Genomic DNA, 21,424 nt, shown 5'->3' with positions numbered 1-21,424 from the left:
TGAAACCAGGCTCACTAACAAAAAGAGTCCTCTTCTCATCTCATATGGCAGCCCACAGAAAACTGGCTTGACCCAATCTGGGGTCTAACCCACAGTTTTGACAAACATTGCAATAAACATTGGCAGCTGACAGACAGGACTGTATGTTTTCTGGACAAAGAAAGGAAGAAGCAGAGGTGCAGGACATCGTTTTGGCTTTTAAAGGACCAGTGTGTAGATTTAGTGGCATCTAGCGGAATGAACTTGACAGAAATGGAATATAATATTCCTTAATATGTTTTAATTAGTTTATAATCCAATGAAAATAAGAATCATTGTGTTTTTGTTACCTTAGAATGAGCCCTTTATATCTACATAGGGAGCAGGTCCTCTTCCACGGAGCCTGCCATGTTGCACCGCCATGTTTCTACAGTAGCCCGGCCACCGTAGGTTCTCCTAGATGCTTGAAAGGGGGATGAGGGGTATTCAGTCGGTTGCAATCTGCAACCTTAATGCTAGATGCCACTAAATCCTACACACTGGTCCTTTAAATGGCTGTCAGTCGAGCGCTGTCTCGTAGCTCACTCCTTCTTCTGATTGGCTAGTAGGGAGGCCTCCCATCGCTGTGCCATGGCATTCTGTCGTCGTGGCACCGAAGAGAGGGAAGGGGGGAACTGGAGGGAGGGGGAGATTCAGCTAAACCACTGGAACCAAGATGGATGGATGGATGGATAGTTTCATGGTCGGATGGAAGGTCAGATGGATGGATGGATGATGGATGGATACACCAAAATGAAGAAAGAAGAGAGGATGGGACGGTTGGAGGAATTGATGGATGGATGGTTGCAGGAGTGATGGATAGATGAAAAATGAGCCAAATGATGAATACATTTCCTAAATTGTGAACTAATAGATTAACAAATTAATCAGTCTAACTGATTAACAAATCAGAAAGTTCACAATTAATAAAGGTAACAAATGAATGAATGAATACAGGAAGAAATCAATTATCCAACATGGAAATCGCAAAAGAAAAAAACTGAATATGATTGTCATGCAATGTACTGATACATGATGCAATCCAATACAGTGAAATATAATCAGCTGTAGTGTAACAGTGTACAGTCCAAAAGTCATTATATTGCATGTTTGTATCAGGAAGGACATGAAATGTTTGAGTAAATATTACCTTAAATGAACAGAATAGTATTATAAAGGTAAATGTTTGCTCGTTGGTATACTGTTTATGTGATTAAAGCTGCACTAATAAATATTTTTATATAAACAAAGGATCAAATGACTATGCATAAGTGAAGAGGGTTACTCATAGTGATCACTCTGCAGCTCTGCTCAGCTCTACAGAGTATTTGAGTCTCTCAGCTCATTGCTTTGGTTTTACGGGCCACAAACTCAGCTCCCATCGACCTCATAGCAGCAGCAGCTGTTTTCAGTGAAAAAGCTCTGATAAACCCACTGAACACTATCTGCCCAGCGCAGACAAAGTTAGTGCCTAGTTGGTGAACATTGTGCAGCATTTAGCAGCTACAGAGCAAGTTTTTTTTCTCTCAGGGGTTGGTAGAGACCAAAGCAGAGCCAAAAATAGAGTGCATATTGGACTGTTTGTTGTTTTTTCAGCTTATTGTGCTGCCCCCATGTGGACAAAAAATATCAATTAGTGCAGCTTTAAGGCAGTCTTTGAGCGCCTGATGAAGAAGCTTCAAATGAAGCTGATTATACAGTACATAACTGCTGACAAACTCACCTGCAACACAGTTTACAACTCAAAATTTGTGTTTCAGCCAAGGAGTATTTCATTTACAAAGCCATAGTTTGGGCTCTTTTGCAGTCATTTTTACTGTATATCAAGTTATTAACTTATTTTGGAATGTCAGAGTTGGGGAGTACTGCTGCTGCTGGGAAGATAAACAAGTACCTTCAGAATAACTACAGTTTGTCCAATCAGGTAAGTAAAGTCAAATTCAGGTAAATGAATATCAACACACCTACTCATACCAATGCAATTAACTGGCATGAGGTGTCAGTGTAAATGTGTTATCATCTAGTCTGCCTCTTCTCACATCAAGTCTGCCACAGGCAAGTTTATCCTCAGATAGATAGAGAGAGTGTGCATGTATTTATGTGTGTGTGTGTGTGTGTGTGTGTGTGTGTGTGTGTGTCAGCCAACCTTGTGGTCGCAAGACAAACTGGATCGTTCCATCTTGCGGGTCCTGGAGGGGGAGGAAGGAGAGGAGACACATCTGTCTGCAACCTCTGGCACTGAAATAAAAATAAATGGAACAGAGAGACAGTTTAATCACACAGGGAGACAGAGTTATCATTTAATAGGATAATCCTGAGACAGATACCAGATTTGTTTTTATTTATTTATTACTGGGAATCTGCATCAAAAGCAAGACATCAGTGGCGTGTAAGCACTAATGATGGGTTGATCCTTTCACTAAACAGCGGCTCCAACCTCAGTTTAGATATCTGTGTCCTCAGAAGCTCCCGAGGACCTGAGAGAACAGCACTGGCCAAACTGTCTTCACAGGGGTGACTAATTTCAGAAATTTACTAGACAAATGTTGTTACACAGGCTCCATTAAGAGTATAGATTTAGAAAACAGTATTGTTTTAACTCATTGAATCATTGATTTTATTTTGAAGTTCATGTTAACAGACAGAGAAATATGCCTACTGTATAGTGGAACTGGAAAGCTCAAAGGGAAACAGGGGCCTTGATCAATCATTATTCATGAAGATTGTGTTAATAAATTCACCACTGAGGAGAGTCAAAAAATGTGGGGGGTCCTGTAAAGATGCATCTCAAAGCCAGAGTCTTTGTGTGGATTCATATTTCATAAAACGGACCATGACTCGGTGACAAAAATACTTGGATTGCCCTTTACTCTCCACAGCTCTGTATCTGATATAGAATAGTGTTCTGTATAACAAATGCTTGAGAATGATGAAAACACACATTTTGAATTCCCAATTGTAAATTCACTGAAATAAGACGAGGGATACAAAATGGCAACCATTAACATGGCCACGAAGGGGAATGCTTAAATCAAATGGAAAAATTGGTTCCGTTGGTCCACTTCAGTTGGTTACCTGTCACTTAAAAATTCCCCCTGCTTGAATCATTTGAGCTAAACTAAAACACAACAGAAATGTTTCTTGTGTGTTCATTCATTCCCCAGAGATATTACCGACACTTGGACAAGTGGGTGTGACTTTACGTACCGTTGTAACTGATGTTATCGTTCAGGCCCGGAGACACCAGAACAGTGTCGTACCTCTCTCTCCCCCGTCTCCATTCCTCCTCTCTCCTCCTCCTCCACATTTCCTCCCTCTGTCTCCTCCACTCCTCCTCCCTCTGCCTTACCATGCGGATCTCCTGCTCCACCAGTGACTGGCTGCTGAGGGAGCGTAGCTTAAAAAACGGATTGGATGAGAAAGTACTCTCCTGCGTTTCCATGGACACAGGGGCAGAGCTTAGGCAGAACTCGGAAGCGCTGCGAATGATCAGATTGGAGGTTTCCACAACAATGACATTGGCGGAGGGCATGGCATCCAGACTTGTCGGCCAATCGGAGAGGCCGCCAATGGCGGAGGACAGGAGACGGTTCCTGGAGGCAGAGCTGGAGGAGTCAGGTTCCAGGATGATGACATTATTGGCTGTCATTTCATGGTAGACAGATCGGGGAAGGGAAGAGGAGCAGGACGGGGATGGAGAGATGGACAAAGTAGGGGTGCGGCAGGCTGGAGGTCGGGGTGGAGATCGCCCTGTCTGCAGGGTGGATGGTCTGAAAAACAGAAAAGTCACAATCAACAAGTCTGACACAATTTTATGGCTCATAATAGAGCAAAACAATGTGGAGCTTTTTGAATGCTGATCCTATTTTGGATATTTGGATGTGTTATTCAATATTTAAAGATATAAAATAAATACTAAAAGAAAAAAACTTATGTTAACAATGGATCAAATGAAAGGTGAATGAAAGGATGAACCCAACCCAATTATCACAGTTCCTCTCAGCTCTATGGAGTGTTTCAGCCTCTTTTAGCCAATTGTCTTGGTTTTATGGCCTTCAAACTTTGCTCTAAAATCTGCAAACTGTTTTCAGAGAAAAGGTTCTAGCCCTACTGTATGTTACCTGCCCAGCACCAGACAGACAACAGGCAAAGTTAGCATATAGTTTGTGAACGTAGTGCTGATAAAGAGCCAGATATTTTTCTCAGGAGTTGGTGGAGACCAAAGCAGAGCTAAAACCAGTGAATATTGATTTTTTTCCTCAGGTGACCAGAAACACAACTCCAAATGAATGCTAATGTTGCTCTGTCCCTGCTGAATGTGTAAATAGGAAACTGTCTGCTAACACATTCGTCATAAGAAATTTTCTTAGGTGATAATATATCAAAGTTGTGTTTACAACTTGTTCTGCTGCCCCAAGGTGAAAAAAAATGGTCTTGACTACAGATCTACCACAAAGACTATACTGCTAAACAAGGATCTGAAGACAAGCCTGAAGAACTACTTATGGTTTTAAAAAGAAGTCCACTGACAATGACAGTGGCAAAGTAAGAGCACTGTATGTTTATTCTGTTCTTACCTGGGTATAGTCAAGCCATGTGAAATTATACCCCTCTCCCTGCGGTGCCGTTCCTCTCTCTCCAGAGTCAGCCGGATCTCTCTCTCAACAGCGCTCTCTGGGTCCTCTAGGGGGCTGCGGTATGACAAGTCATCAAGGCCCGAGTCTTCTGAACTGGGGGACAGGGTGGAAGATAGAGGGGGCTCCCTGGGCACAGGGGCATGGATTTCTCTTTGACAGAACAGGAGTAAACACAGCTCAAGTTAAGATGAGCTCAAACTAAAAGCCAACGCGACGCAAGAGTTATGTCATTAAAATGTTGCACAAGCTCTCTTGGCAGCTGGTGTTGACAAGATGTGACAAAGGGAAAGCAACAGTACCTGCAGTATGTGTCCTACCTGTGTTTGAGTCGCGGGCTGCGAGTTGGGGGGTACAGTGAAGTATGGGTGCCCTGGAAGCTCCCCTGAGTTCTGAGCCCCGGTTTGGGAATAGGCTGACCTTTGACCTCGTCCTCCATCTTCTTCCACTGCTGGCGGGCCAGCAGGAAGTCCAGATGCTCAGTGGAGACATTTTCACTGTGGGTGTCCTGTTGGATACAGAAATCTACGGGAACCTAACAGAACAGATTCAGCTCAGGATTAGTTTTAGCATCACAATAAATATGAAGAAGAGTTTTCACTCTCCCAGAGATAACATACATTTCAAGAAACCTACCATAGAAAAATCATTTTAGGGCATTTTGGCCATCAATAACTGATAATTAGACTATCTTTGATATGAGGCCAGACTTGTGAAACTTAGCAGCCTTAAACCAAAAACACATGATGTCAAGGCAAATTAAAGAATGAATACTTGACATTTTCACTGGGGTCTCTAATTTTCTTAATCATCAAGTTTCAAGGGGCAGTCCTAATATTTACCTGTGATTTAAAAATGCTAGAACAAGACAACTGTATGCAGGTGTGTTGTCTATATCATCATCAGTCAGCATGGATGTGACGGCCTCATATTCAAACAACTGTAGCATCTTCATTTGGTTGGAAACTTGCTAAGATTTGCTGCTAGTGTAGAGCTTTAAATTAAAAATACTGCTAAAATGATCCCATTGTTCTTTAATTCAACATGACAGCATTTCGACCTCAGGTAAAGGCTGGGGGTGTGTGTATATAGATGTGATCTGCAAGGAAAGGCCTTGCAGATCATAGGGTAGGCAAGCTAGCACTACCGCTTGCAAGCTAATGTAAATGTTGTTGCAAGAACTTACTTGCTAGCTTTACTGCAGTTTTGTGTTTGTTTTACTAACTTTTCCTTTTCCTTTCAGGGACAGTTGTGTTATGTACTTCTTCACTGTGTCCCTACTACAAGACTATCGCAACTGACTCTCGCCTTGCAGGTCATAGCAGTCTGTTGAGTCTCCCTCTACATAAAGAACACACTGCTTTCTAGTGTATTGACAGTTGACTTCAAAACTGTGACCACAAGAAAGCAGATCTGACTAGGTGAGCTCCACCATCTACCCGTAATGGTCACACATCAGTGACAACACCGAATAGATTATCCTGGTAAAATAAAATGAACTGCATTGAATTATTTGCGCATTGAACATAAACTGATGTAAAGAACATTATTCCTAGGCTTCTGGGCTGGGCATAAAAAGCAGGTGGTATAAAATCTGCCTTTAATTTACTGTTGGGAAATATGAAATGTAAAGTTACTTCTTGAAATGTTTAATGAGAACCTGAGTCTTACCCTCTTGTCGGGGTCCAAGGAGCTGGCTGTAGAGCTGGCAGAAGGAGATCGCAGGAAAAGATCTCTCCTCGACCTCATCTGCTCCTCATCATCATTCCTACCTCCACTCCTCTTCTCCTGCTCCTCCTCTCTCTGCTCTTCTGTCCCTATCTCTGCGAACTCTGTCTCATCCTCTTCCTCCCTTCTCTCCTCATCTTCTCCTCCTCTCTCCTCTTCCTTGCTCTCTCCATCACAGATGCCATCCTGAATTCTACCGCTGGCTTCCTCCTGGTTGGTGACTTCACATTGTGCGAAGGCTGCCCATTGATCCTCCCCGGCGTCGCTGTCCGAGTAGACGATGGCCAGCTCTGCTTGGAGGCAGTCGCTAAGGTGACCGTCGCTTAGGTCATCTCTGTTGCCGAGGTCGTGACCCCAGGCCTCCATCAACATGGTGACTGCAGGCTGCTCTGAAGGATCTGAGTTGAAAACACGGGGCTCTGACGATGGAGGACACAGTGCACTGTTAGAGATGAAGAGGAGTTCTGACAGAGCATTGTCTCTCATCTCTCCCACCATCTCTTCTCTCCATCCATCCTCTCCCTTTGTGTCTCTGTTCCCCTTATCTTCTCCTAATTTTTCTCCACTCCCTCCATCTTCTCCCTCTATTTCTCTTGTCCCTCCATCTTTGCCCTCAGTTTCTCCTCTCCCCTTATCCTCTCCTTCTGTTTCACCTCTAGTTCCATCTTCTCTCCCCTCATCTCCTCCATCTGTTTCTCCTCTCTCTCCCTCTTCTCCCTCCTCACCTCCTCTCTCTGTGTCTTGTCCTCCTTCACTTTCACCTCCTTCCTCTCCTTTCGTCTGCCGTCCTATCTCAAAAACAAGATAGTCACACTCATCTTCATCTCTCTTTCCATTTTCTCCCTCGGCAGCCTCTATTTCCTCGAGCTTGTCACTGATAGACTGATGCACCCCATGGACTTCTGGGTAATGGAGTTCTTCTAATTCCTGGCTGAGGCAGCTAACTAAGTTATCTCTTTCTAGGTCTGTTGGCAGTGGTGATGAGCTGATCTCCATGGTAACTGGATCTGCTGGCTGCGTAGGAGTAGGAGAGTCGTCGACAGGGTTATTGTTGCTGGAGCTACCGTTGTCTTGGTTACCGTCCGTTAGCTCAGCTGTTGTCCTCCTCAGCCCAGCTGTGGCTCTCTGTGGAAACATACACTTAATTATAACCTGATTACTAATACATTTTAAACATTGTGTATGGAAGTATATTCCTGCCAGGAAAAAAAAAGATGGATGACAAAAATAAAAAAACTTGACTTTTTGAATCAAAATGATTACATACTAACTCAAAATGAACATCTCATATTGAGCTTGACAGTTAATTCTTGACCTAAGAACAGTAGCTGACAAAACAATCTTAACTCAAGGTCCACTTAAGCATTTCTTCCAGAGCTTTTGACCATATCACTTCTAATTATGACATCAGTTAATCATGAGCTTTGCCCAGTTGTCAGGGAACTGTAAATGTTAAAACTGTCATTATTGGAATATAAATATAGACAATAAGTCCTAAAAGAGCTCAAAATAAAGGAAAGTTTGAAGCTGATTCTGATCTGCTGATTAAGACTTTATGATAAGGTCAAAAGCTCTGGATCATGCAAAAAAGGGACCTTGAATTGAGGCTGTTTTCCCAAATATTATCACATAATATTGTAAATATTATGAGAATATGTACTTCAATATACATTTTGCAAAGAACAAACAAAGTTAAGAGGTTGTGTTTATGTAGCACAACAAAATAACTATTTTAACTCTTTCTCTCTTCTCGTCTAAGCAGACTACAATAACCACTGTCCTCAGGGACCAAGCAACACATCGCCCGGTGCAGAAGTGGCTCATTTATGTGTTTTTAACAGTTTTTGGACAACAACGGAGTTCTACAGCACAGAGGAATACGATATATCAGACTTTGAATACTCACACAATACTTGTAAGCAGGATGAGTTCATAGTTGGTTTGGCTCTGCACATGAAATTTGACAATAAGAAAAATATTGAAAATTGCCAGCCAAATACCTAAAATAGCCAACATTTTGACTATCTTGTAATTTTGACTTGAAACAACGAAATTTTGATTTATCATCTAATGATTAGGAGTTTGTATACAATCTTTTCATACTTTTTAGTAAGTAAATCAAGATTTTGACTAAGAAAGTCAACACTTTGACTTGGTATCTGATAAATTTGGCTTCTAATCCCATAAATTTGAGTTAGAAAATCAAAATTCTGACTTAGAATTTCATACTCGTCACATAAAGGTGCACTTTTGTATATGTATACTTTTGTAGATGTGTAACTATGTGAAAGGGGCTGCTCATAGTGATATACTCACAGACGATTATCACCAACTCTGCAGTTACCTCACAGCTCTATGGAGAGTCTTAGTGTTGTTCACCTTTTTTTTATTTCCCAGCCTGCAAATTAACTGTTTAGTTCAGTCTCACCACTCTCATCAACAACGTTTATTCCCTATAAATGTTTGAAGGGCTAAACTCAAGCCTTCATATTGTTACCATGGTGATACTGCGTTGGCTGTGAGTGGGTTAGCAGATTATTATGGTCTGTCGTTCCAGGCATGTGCTGGTGACAGACGGGAGGTGTTGCTATGGAAACACTAAGTATAGATGCAGAGGGAGGCAAGCTGCTGAAGTCAGATCTCTTTCAGTGAAGTCGCAATGTTTGATGAGACACTCGTTTCACATCGAAGAAACAGTTCTCAGACTTTGCTGAATACGTTGCACTTCTTGAATCGCATGATATTCATATTGATGTGACAAGATGTATATGAAGTTTTGGTCCATATGAAAGTATGATGATTACTAACCTAAAAATCATACAAACACAAGCATAAAGTGATTGTATAATGCACTCCGGCCTCGGAGGACAAAATTAGAACATTTGTGAAAAGATTAGTAATGCCTCTGCATCACTGACACACACATTTGTGTCAACAGAAACACTGAATGACTGCCAAAGCACCTAGAACATGCCAACGTCTTCCTCCATGCACAGTTTTTACAGCTTCCATGTAGAAACTGAGTGATGCATTTTTTATGAAGAGCCCGACTGGCTTTTAAAACTACAAACTGATGGGAAACAAAATGTGTCACAGGATTGTTTCATCTTGAGCAGAAGCATAAAATAGTGTGATGTTTGAGCCTTCTGCTCTTGAGGTGTTGTCTTTCTGTATGTTCTCACTAAGCCTTCGTTACTGTAGCTGATACACAAAGTTATGTGCGTATATGTAAATGTGCATAGGTTGTTTCGAGAGCATGAACAAATGATTGACGCTGATGTATTTTGGTGAGGACAGTCTCATTATGCCTCATTTACACAGTTGTTGACAGTTGAGGAGTTTTGAGAGGCAGTGAGTCAACATAAACAGTCTGCCTCATCAAACTGCAATTAACAAGGCAAGTTTTCTTGCGCTCTATGGCAAAAAGCAGGTGGAGCAGGAAAATATGTATGTATGCTATGGAGCTAGCATGGCTAGCAGACTAGCAAAATGATGCACTTTGATAAAAGACTACAGCTGTATCCCAAATCACTCCCTTGTCCACTCAATCCCTTTTCCATAAATAACACAGCGGTACATTGAGATTTTGAATCATCATTGCTAGCAAAAAGCTACACACATGCAATGCACACTACTTTTTTATTCAATTATAGAAATGTTTATGGGCACTTGATAGTGCATACACTTTTTTTCTGAGAATCAGGACACTCAAGTAAAAAGGTGTGAGTTAAATGTAGTGCACTACAAAGCTAATAGGGAGTGATTTCAGAGACAGCCTTTGTTGTGGCCATCCTGTCAGTGACCACTCACAATCATTCATGCAGCCTCCCTCATACTCTCCAGTTTATTTCATCATACAGTTATGTAAATATGGATAGAAACAGTCAATACCACCCTCCCATCAACTGGCTCAACATCAGTGAGTCTCGGGATTTCATATGTTAAAGTTCAATCAGACTGAACTCAGTGTAAGGTGAACAAGGCGGGATCAATTAATGACTGGAATTGAACGTGTCTCGCTCCCTTCCTCAATAAAATGAATGGGAAATGAATTTTGATGTGACACTGCCTTAACTTGTTGACTGTTACAACACACATCTGCTGGACTCGATCAATTTGCATTGGGTGTTTTCCAGATTTTAATCTCACAGCAAAAACTGATCTCAAAAGACAAGGGCATCATTCTTTTTTTACTGAATTCAAAGCTATAACAGCAGCCACACTGATGCCCAACAGAGCTTGTTTCTCATAGCAGACATTTTGACTTGTCATAGCAGGAAAAACTCAGGTGTAAGTAACGACATTAATGTTGGCTCTGTGCTATTTTGGTGTGCTAGTAAGCCATAACTGTGATCCAGCATGCACAATCAAGCATGAGCAAAAGCACTGGGACTGCCACACCTAAATGGAATGCAACTAGTTACGCCTGTGTTTGAGAAGAGAGAATGTTCTTTGTAGGAAAGGCTTATTGGACAGTTTTGCTGCTCTAACCTTAAATTACTCTAAAATCTCTATCCTGGCAGGGTGACAGGGTAGAGATTTTGGAAGTGTGGTGCAGTCAAAACAAATCTCATCCCAGCCCATGATTAGTTTATCTGGTCATCTGTCCATACCAGTTAGGAACAAATGAAGAAATACCCCAATGAGCATTGGCTCAGATTACATTTAGTTATGCTAGACTGCACAACAACTGTCGCCTAACAGCTGCCAACATCTGTCTCCCTCTCATATAACCTTGAATTACAAGATGTATACTTGTAGTTGCTGTTTTTTTTTCATTCTCACTTATAACAAACTGCATAACAGTCAATGATTTTTCAGCTTTTTCGAGCATCTTGGTACCACCTGATTTTGAATGTTATTTTAAAGGTGCAATATGTAAGAATTATGTAAAATTTTTAGTTTAAACTACAACTAAAACTATCAACAGAATGTGAAGACATAATAAAAGGAGACCTTCCCCGACTTTTTCGCTTGCCTATAACAGCCTGTGGACTGATTTCTATGTAAAGAACTCAGGACAGTTTTGCTGGGAAAATCCAAAAGATGTGACATTTATGCATGTTCCCAAGTGGCTTGCAGCACCAACCGGGTGCAACGCTAGCTAACGTTAGCTTAGAAATGGAGTCTGCAAACGTCTGACCACAAACCAGCTGTCTTCCTATTAGACAGGTAAGCTAATATTACTGCAAATGTGAAATATATTGTGCTATTGTGGTTTTAGCTGGCTAATGTTAGTGCTGCTGCTCGCTTGCGCTGACAGAGTGCAAGCACACACGTGAGTTTGAGGAACAGGATGCTGACTGCAGCTCACTTAATGGCCACCAGTGTCATTAATGAGAAGGAACTTCTGATTCTTATATATTGCACCATTTACATGTACAGCCGCAAGAAATCTAAACATGAAACATACATATGCAGGTTCCACATATACAGCGGACATTCACTGATAATGTATAGTTGCTTATTCAATCAATTTATTCTAAACACAGCAAGCATTCAGATATTCTCAGTATTCCCAACATATGGGGACGGATTGAAGAGTTATTAGTCGTGCAGCAGCTCTCAGCTCTAATCCACAGTCCCGATCACTGCCTGCCTGGATTTGAACCGGCGACCTTTTGGATTATTGGTGGACCTCTAACCTTTGTCATCTCACAAAACTTTCCTTTGAAATCCAAAACAAGAAGAAACAGGCTGCTGTATATTTTGAATAATATGAAAGCTGCTCTCTTCAAAATTGTCTGCAAAGTGAACTCAATTTGAGTCTCAAGCCTGTGTTTGCCCCTCATCAACAGCTGGAGACAGCATCATTTCATCAAACACCTCAGCATGTGTGTGTGTGTGTGTGTGTGTGTGTGTATGTGTGTGTGTGTGTGTGTGTGTGTGGTGAGAGGATTACAGAACAGCTTTAAGCATAATGTGTTCCATCAAAGATGAGAAAAAGTGAAGGCATGACGCTTCATCACTAAGCATTCAACAATTCACTGATGTATCCTATTGTATTCTAGTTAATGTTCTATACAGCCAACTATCTGTTCCATTCCAATCTGGTCTATTCTATCCATCATCATCCAAGAAAGTTGCATTTTAATGATAATATTCTGTTCTGCAACAGTATTATACTCTATGAGATGAGAGCCAACTGTGTTATATAAGGCAGCATCCTAAAATCGGGCGAAGCACCAAAATCGTGACAGATAAGCGCAAACACAGAAGCCAAGAAACCCGGGCTTTCATGGTAGCTGAAGCTACGCCAAAACCTCGCGCATAGACCTCGCGCATAGGCTACGTGGTGGCCGCCAAAATCGTCCCCCAAATCTCCACCGCACGAGGAGGAGGCCGTACGCCCCGTGAACACTGTTGTTGTTTGTTATAAAGACGTTGTTGACGTATGTCGTTGATTTGTTTCTTTACCTACCAACAGCTTCCAGCACAGCAGCCAAAACGAGATCATCTCCAGGCGGCCGCGGCGCGCGCATTCCTCTCCACCTCTCCCCAACGGCAGCGCGAGCAGCCAGGCGGCCACCCGCTGGCGCGAGGAGGGACGCATATATGAGCTGACGGCTGCTGCGCGTGTATGTGTGTGATGTGGAGAGAGGTAGAGAGTGAGAGGGGAGAGGCAGAGAGAGAGAGAGGATGGATATCGACCTGTGCTATAATGTTGCCGGTGAATTAGAGCAGAAGAGATAAATCTGTATTGGCAGACTATTGTACATCTCTCTCTCTCTCTCTCTCTCTCTCTCTCTCTCTCTCTCTCTCTCTCTCTCTCTCTCTCTCTCTGTGTGTGTGTGTGTGTGTGTCATCCCTCTCTCTCTACTGTATCATTGTCTCTCTCTCTCTTTCTCTCTCTCTCTCTCTCTCTCTGTCATCCCTCTCTCTCTACTGTATCCTTCTCTCTCTCTCTCTCTCTCTCTCTCTCTCTCTCTCACTCTCTTTCTCTCTCTCATCCCTCTCCTCTCTCTCTGCCCTTCTCTCTCCTCTCTTTCTCTCTCTCTTTCTCTCTCTTTCTCTCTCTCTCATCCGTCTCCTCTCTCTGCCCTTCTCTCTCTCTCTCTCTCTCTCTCTCTCTCTCTCTCTCTCTCTCTCTCATCCCTCTCCCGCTGCATTGTAACCATCGTTACAAGTAGGCTAGGCCTGTAGGGATGTATGTTTCACTAAATTCACGGTTTGATTGGATGCGTTATGGTGACCTCACGATTTGATTCACTTTGAATGCAACAACGTGAATTAGTTCCTGAGAATAGCCATTTAAAACAATAATTAACAATAACAATAATAAAACAAAGATCCTAATTTAAAGAAGTGTCAAATTTCAGGCTTAGAAATAAAACTAGTCTGTTTTGCTGCACATTAAAGCCAGAAAAAATGTCAGCACAATTCACTTCACAAATGCAATAAGACATCCCATAGAATGTGGAGGCATGTGGATACGTGGTTTGGATGTTTCAAACCTTAAAAAAAGAGAATTAGCAATATCTTCTGACTCTAACACTATGTGAGAAAGGCTAATATCTATCCCATTAAATTTGGCATGCTTTCAGTTAGTATTGATGTGTCAGTTTTTGAGCTATTTTGCTCATAGCCCACAGTGTGCCATTGTCTGGACAGCAAGTCAATTTGGCTGCTTGGCAAATAGTCTCAGTATAAAGCACAATCTCTGTGTTTTACAATGTAATAAAAAACAAAATGAATCATGTAGTCAAGTGTTAAATTTACTATATATTTTGTCTCTTGTTGGACTTGTGTCTAACAAGAAGGTTTAACAATCAAAAAATACTGCATTTAAAGTATGTCAAAGGCTGTAAAACACTCACTTTTTAGTTTTTAGATGACACAATCATGTTTAAACTTAACAAAGTTCTTGCACACCATGACACCATAATGACAAGTGTGCAGGACCAAAAACTCTTAATTTGTCGCTGCCCTGAGTCATTTCTGGTGTCCTCTGACTCTTCTTGGGCTTTTATATCTCTGGTTAGAAAACTCAAAATGAGTCAGTGTTACTGTAAATGGAGATTTATTTGCAGTTTAAATGCCTCCAGTCTTTTCTATATTTATCCAACTTCCATTTTATTTTCCATTTTGACCCCCCCTGCCCTCTTTTTCACATCACCTACAGTGCTGGTGGATCAATTCACATTTCAGTTGCAAATGTCTGATATATTTATGTGAATGAGTAATTGATTTAGTCGCTGGACTGGAGTGAACAAACTGCTACAAGGTTGCAGGCTAAACAAAACATTAATGATTTCTCGCTGTATCAGACCAAAGTTATAACTGAGCAAATTCTTCTTTTAGCATCTTCTTTCACCCCCTCTCTACCTCTCTCTCCACCCTCTCTACACCTACCTCCTTCCTTACAACAGTAATACCATTTATTAATAATACTGAAGGTTGATTTTCAAGGTCCTCCAACTGTTTCTCTTCTCAGCCTTTCTCTTGAGTTATTCATATCGTTTTCTCCTCTCCATCTCTTTATGTCATCAAGTCACATTATGTGTTGTCTTCCCACTCTTCATTTCCCTTCAATCATCCCTTCCAAAACCCTCGTCATCAGCCCTCCATTGGACCCTCTCAGAATGTGCCCCGCAAACTTTCTCCCTGCAATCTTCTTCCTAATATACGAGTCTTCTCCCACCAGTTGCACAACCATATCATTTGACATAAATCTCCTCCAGCTGATTTTGAGCATTCTACCGTAGCACCATATCTCAAATGCATTTATCCTTCTTTTTACTTCCTCCATCAATGTCCATGTCTCTGATCCATATATATGTATATAGACTGACTGACAGACTGTTATGTCATCCGTGTGTGTGTCTGTGTGTGTGTGTGTGAGAAGGACAGAGAGACAGAGGAAGTGATGGAGGTGGGCTGAGGTGAGGTCCCAGCGGCTGCGCACCACATCACATCTGGCTGAACAGACCAAACACACACACATGACAAAGGACTCTGCTTGGGTACCAGCCACCCTGGATAAGGACTGCAGCTTAGAGAGAGTGATGCAGACAGACAGATGAACAGGAAGAGAGGCAGACAGAGAAAGAGAGAGATGAGTGGTAGCTTTGTCGTCACTATGGGGAGCAAAACCCAGATCTGACCTTCAGATACAAAATCATTATTGAACTGCCACCGAACTAGACTGTTGATGTAATGACTTGGGGTTTAATCTGGCGACAATCTGCTCTTAACTCTTTATAGTAAATAAAAAACATGGTGTAATCTACTGGGCAGTTCTGGGACAATTATTAAATATATTGAAACAGATTTAGTTTTCTATATGAAAGTACTGCTATAGATTACAGTACATGGTGTAATTATGTGGGCAAAGTCTAAAGTCTAAATCCTCTACAAGGCAAGGCTGAGTCAAGGTCAAGAAGAAGTTTGTCCTTCATGTCTGTCTCAATGTTTTACTTTATATTATAATAAATACAAATGTGTTGGATGCATTTCCCTCCCCATTAAACATTTGCAAAGCTGTTTTTAAAAGTATTTTAAATCATGCAGTGTTTACATGCATGTTTACTAGCTTGCAGTCCTCTTCCAGTATGAAACCATTGGCAAAACAAGAACCCATTCATAAAACAGCTGCTCCACAGCACTACTGGAGACCAGAAATTCCCATAGGGGACTGAACTTTTATATCTCTTTAATTAGAATAAATCTGCTGTTGCACTGCTCTTCATGGGTTAAAACATTCAAGTAAGCCACGTGTCACCTCAATCAGTGCTGTCACAGCAGGTATGCTGTCAAAAGCTGTCAAAAGGCAAAACACCTGTTGACTTTTGTTTAGAAGGTTTCTGATTAGAAAGTGGGCAGAAATGCAACATGCTTCACGATTCAAATCCATACAGCTCATGACCTGAAATCAACAACTCCTCAAAGCTACTAAAGAACAAATCATTTGTCACCACCTTCAAAAATGACAGATATGACCATTTTCTGATTTATCAACAGAATGTGCCCTATAGAACCCTGACAAATTTCCATCAGGAAAATGAATCATATGACTGTTTTCTCCTGCAGTGGTAACAGTTTAGGTTTAGGCTCAAAAACTACTTGGCGAAGGTTAGTCATGGTTAAAAGAAATATTGACTGGTTGAGAACTAATTGATTAATGTCACCTTGGTTAAGAAACTAAAGTTGGCACAAAGTATAGAAACAAGAAGCAAGCAGCAGTCTCCAATGTCCAAGTTGCTTGCTTTGTCCACTCTGGCCTGTCTGAGGTTTTGCGGTATGCTACTTCTGCCTTTGTTCCTGACAGAGAGGAGTCATAATTCACACGGCCACTGGATGTACCTTTTCATGGTATATGTGAACATGGGTCGTTTTAGGCATGGGTCAGTGGTTCAATCCCCGACTCCTCCTGTCCACATGTGGAAGTGTTCTTGGACAAGCAACCCAATCACCAGAACAAAACGTTGGCACGATGGATATGTTAAATGTCTACGTTTCAATGTTGGCCATTATCAGTTGAATAATGATGTTTTATGACGTGACAACGATGTGGTTAAGGTCTGGTTAGGTTTAGGCACAAAACCACTTGGTTAGGGTTAGGGAGTGATCATGGTTTGGGTTAGAATAAAAACATAAAATAAAAATGGCTGCAAAGGTCCCGACATCTCGCTAAAAACACCCATTTTGTTGGTTGAAATGGGAAGCGGGCATTGGTTTCGAGGTGGTTTCAAACCGTGCTCTCTGATGATTTCCAACTTTCTTCCAACAAACTTCCTAACCATCCACCAATCCCTCCTCCTCCTAATAAGAAAGCCAGCTCATATAGATCTCATGTGAACTATGTCACTTTAGAAATGTTGATATAATACATATTGTTGAAATGTTAATATTCTACATATTACATGTGTTGAAACATAGATATTCAACATAACTGTGGTTTGCAGAAACATACAATGATAATGTTTTATTCTGGCGACCAGGCTGGGACAAGATACTGAATCCCATATTGCTCCTGATGGTTGTGCCAACACCTTGCATAGTAGCTTGAAACATTGTAAAGTACTTTGGATAAAAGCGCTATATAAATGCAGCCATTTGATTTTGATTTCAATAATGCATGCATATTCTAATAATGCATGACTTGTTTGTGTTATCTCAGAAGAACTACAGTATGTCAAAGATGGAGAAAAATAATGCAATACAAAGGAAGCCAATAGGTCTTTTATTCAGAAAAAGGCACAGCTGTAACTAGTAACATCTATGATGGCATCTTTCCTTTGAAGTGTCCCATTAGCTTGCAGTCACACTACCATGGCCCCTAAAATTTCACATCTAAATGAAATGCAGCCATTATTAATGTTATAATTAAAAATGTGCTTTTCCTGCTCTGACATGTCAAAATATCTGCTGGGGAAAAGGCCTGTTTGACAAAAACTGTATACAGTAATCAGGTTAACTCCTTCTTTCTTGACTGAGAAGAGGGTGCACCACCTTCGCTTGTACTACTACATTAATTTGAATTCAGTGGGGAAAAAACTTCTAAAACTATGCTCACCAGCCATTTACACATCAACTGGAAGACAGTGTCACTGTGCAGCAAAGGTTAGGGAAGTATTTCACTCAAGGGTCTCAAAATGACATTGAGTGTCTTTAAGTTATATTCTGCAAGTCTGAGATAAATGCCTGAATAAATAAGTGGAGAAATATAATGATGTGATGTGAATGATGAATCATATGCTATGGCCTTCACAGTCACCAGACCTCAACACAGTACACACCTGTGGAAGATTTTGGAGTGATGCGTTGGACAGCTCTCTATCCACCATCATCAAAACACCAAACGAGGGAATATCCTTTTGAAGAATGGTGTTCATCCCTCCAGAAAACTTCCACACACATGGAGAATTAATGTTTTTTAATTGCATTTGCCACTGATCCGTTTGTCATATCAGGTGTGGACCATACTGACTGGATCAGATCCCATTTTTAATCATGCAGTCGTATATGGGTCTAATCCTGGTTCCATGTGATATGTTGAAATGGACATATTGTGATTGTATTGCGTGCAGTGGATTTTTCCAACAGCATAAATCATTACATGCTTTTCTCTTTTGACTAATAGATGCTAGATAGACAAGGTCACAGCTAGATAACACTGTGCCGCCAGCTCTATCACACACACACACACACACACACACACACACACACACACACACACACACACACACACACACACACACACATGCTCACATACACTTGCTTTCTCTTCCTCTCACTCTGTGTGAACATCAGCAGTGTTTCCTGTATTCCACACTCGCAGATCAATCAAGCCATGGGACAGAATAATGCATGAACTCACCCCATGGGTCATGAAAGAAGTTAATCAGTTAAATAGGCTTTTTTTTTTTTTTTTTTTTTTTTACATGTTTTAGGTGTTATAATGATGAAGCATGGTACACAGATGCAAATATTGCACTGAGAAAACAACTGTGACAGAGCTTCGTGCAATTCAATTTTTTGTCTTCAAGGCTTATGGAGCTTTGTATTATTTCTTGTGAAAACTGTAAAGACTAAATGGGATTTTATGAGAAAGATTTTACCATCATGGGCAAGATTCAATCTTGACTAAGACTTGCTAAACCATTTAAGTAAAAACACCATCCCTCTCCCACTGACCTTCAGTCTGTCAGTGCATTCTGTACTTTATGATCAGTTTCAATTTTTCTCCTATGAAGAGGCACAAAATAACTTTTGGCAAACACTAAAGAAAGTGTTACTTTCCATCAAATTTGGCTTATTTTTCTGAGTGATAACATCAGAGAATGTTGTCAGAGATGCTCCAAAGAGACTTTGCACAAACTCACTCAAAAAACACACTTATCAGGTTTATTGACACTACTGTTAGTACAGACATTGCTGTATCTGCACCTTTAAAGATGGTTGCTGAACATTAGAACATTAGTGTCTCCAGAGGGGCTGAAAACAAAACCTGACTTTGACTATTGATGTTGAAAAAAGTAGGAAAGCGTCATAATATATTTCATGAGTCAGAAGTCTGAGAAATGGATCTCCTCTTTTTCTAGAATCAAAATCAATTTGTTGGATTTAAAATGCAAAGACAAAACAAACCCGTATATGTTGAATATGAGTTTTCACTGGCTAAAGACAAACTTGAGCTGCATATCAACATTCTATGGAAACTTTGTATGAATACTTTCCATAGTTTTATTCTTAATGTGACCTGGGCTTATAGATACAGGACATATTTTACAAAATTCCAGCTGTCAGACTTCACACAGTGAATACATCACATACCTGGATGATAATGTTATCAGGTTTTACATCAAATACACACCCAGCTGTGTTATTTTTTCCCTACATGTTTTCATCCATACAGATATCAACACTGAGCTAAGATCTTTACATTTTACCTCTTAAATCACACAGACAATCACAAGAATCTGACAACTTACTATTATGTGCTCTATTTTTAGCGACTAGTTTTTAGCTGCTTCATAATCATAGTCAGTGTGTTTCATAGGCCTCAGGAACACTTCAAGGCAAACAGAAGCATAGAGAACACAAGGAGAGTTGTGTCTTACCTGCTGTTCCAGCTGTTGAAGTGGTGAAATGTCAGCTGGTTACACTGCTATGAAAGAAAGAAATTCTATGTTTCTGTGTGTCTTTCTCTTCTCCCTATTGATCTCTTTCCTCTTTATATCCCCCACTCTCTCTCTCTCTCTCTCTCTCTATCTCTCTCTCTCTGTCTCTCTCCCTCTCTCTCTCTCTCTCTCTCTCTCTCACTCTCTCTCTCTCATGCACACATCTCAGTGCCAGCGGGGTGCATATTGAGTGTGTGTGGGCAGCAGCCAATCAGCAAACAGCAGCTTTAGCGACATTTGCGACACACACATGTTCAGCCTCACACTGACACACTTATTATAGGAAGGATACAGCCATACACAATGCTCTCTCTTTCACACACACACACACACGCGCACACACACACACACACACACACACACAAACGACTGAAGCACATCTGTCATCCGCGACCGTCTTATCCAACCTTTCAGAGGATTAGTGGGTTTTTTTTTTTTATTTATATTTGACGTCAAAACTCAACTTAGTAATCTCCTACACACTCTTGTCATCTATCTGTGTGTGTGTGTGTGTGTGTGTGTGTACACAATGTATCCTTATTGCATCATTGTGACAGTAACAGTTCCAATAAGGCATGGTGAAGCTGCGCCGCTATTTCTGATGCCATGATGATTTACATGCAATGCTGTGTGGGGGGTAAGAATGTTATGTAATACACTGATGTGCAAATGTGAGAGTCATACTAATGTACCAGGATTTTTTTTTATCAGAGCAGTTGCAGTAAACATTACAAACAAATTGGACAACATCAGCGATGGGTTATGACATGAAATTATACTACGTGAAATTATCAGATGCATTATGGAGCCAAAAAAACAAACAATTACATATTACTGTGCAGGTTGAATACTAACTACCTCCTGGTCAGTAAGGTTAGTGGCCCCAAACAAAATTTTAATTAAGCTTCTACAAACCAGTTGACACATAGTAACCCTGGAGTTTTTTGAGTTCATGCAGTTGTAAACCATAGGACAGTTGCCCACTTTGCCTAGTTGTTAATCCAGCCTGCTCATGAAACAAATAACAGCATATTTTAAAGCAAACTGCAGCTTAGATTGTGAGACGTCTGTGCAAAGTTCACAATTTGGCCTGACAGTGGCACAACAGGAGACCTGATGGAGTTTTCAAAGTGGAAATTGAGTTTAATAGTGGAAGGAACAGGACGTCAGAGGGTTGTGATTCAGGAATAATGACAGTAATTTTCAGGGAAATCTGGTCAGTACTTCTCAACATAATCACAGTCCAAAGTGTTGGTCTCTGCGGGAAATTGTGACCTGACACTGGTACTACGTCAGCAGGTAAACAAAATATGAAGAATTATCCTCTGAGCACCATGAAGGTCCAAACCAAATTTCATTAAAATATTGTTATTAGTTGTTGAGATACCTTGCCTGTTGATATATCATGGACCGTTGGAAATG

General features: G+C 40.9%; 1 protein-coding gene across 4 annotated transcripts; it reads right to left on the bottom strand.

The window, feature by feature from the left end:
* Positions 1-335: 335 nt before the first annotated feature.
* On the bottom strand, positions 336-20,057 carry LOC122993152. Of its 4 annotated transcripts, none has more exons than XM_044367050.1 (7): positions 19,943-20,057; positions 6,324-7,505; positions 4,973-5,187; positions 4,596-4,805; positions 3,226-3,788; positions 2,165-2,256; positions 336-653 (listed from the first exon to the last, which is right to left on the bottom strand). In XM_044367050.1, the coding sequence occupies exons 2-7, from the start codon at positions 7,374-7,376 to the stop codon at positions 561-563; spliced, it is 2,226 nt and encodes a 741-aa protein (XP_044222985.1). In that variant the 5' UTR covers positions 7,377-7,505; positions 19,943-20,057; the 3' UTR covers positions 336-560. The 4 variants fall into 4 exon arrangements, with proteins under 4 accessions (XP_044222985.1, XP_044222982.1, XP_044222983.1 ...); XM_044367047.1 differs by lacking the exon at positions 19,943-20,057 and adding an exon at positions 12,802-13,062; XM_044367048.1 differs by lacking the exon at positions 19,943-20,057 and adding an exon at positions 12,802-13,062 and having other exon boundaries at positions 4,596-4,781.
* Positions 20,058-21,424: the final 1,367 nt, after the last annotated feature.

Source organism: Thunnus albacares, chromosome 12 (assembly GCF_914725855.1).
Source record: "Thunnus albacares chromosome 12, fThuAlb1.1, whole genome shotgun sequence".
NCBI lineage: Eukaryota > Metazoa > Chordata > Actinopteri > Scombriformes > Scombridae > Thunnus > Thunnus albacares.
Note: the sequence above shows the minus strand (reverse complement) of the source record. Positions and strands in the feature narration are given on the sequence as shown.

Excerpts from the sequence above, each read along its gene's own strand:
- LOC122993152 (XM_044367047.1), bottom strand. The coding sequence starts at position 12,933 with ATGCGTCCCTCCTCGCGCCAGCGGGTGGCCGCCTGGCTGCTCGCGCTG. Across the intron at positions 7,506-12,801 it reads TGCTGTGCTGGAAGCTGTTG|AGAGCCACAGCTGGGCTGAG; the intron begins GTAGGTAAAGAA and ends ATGTTTCCACAG. Across the intron at positions 5,188-6,323 it reads CCTTGGACCCCGACAAGAGG|GTTCCCGTAGATTTCTGTAT; the intron begins GTAAGACTCAGG and ends CTGTTCTGTTAG.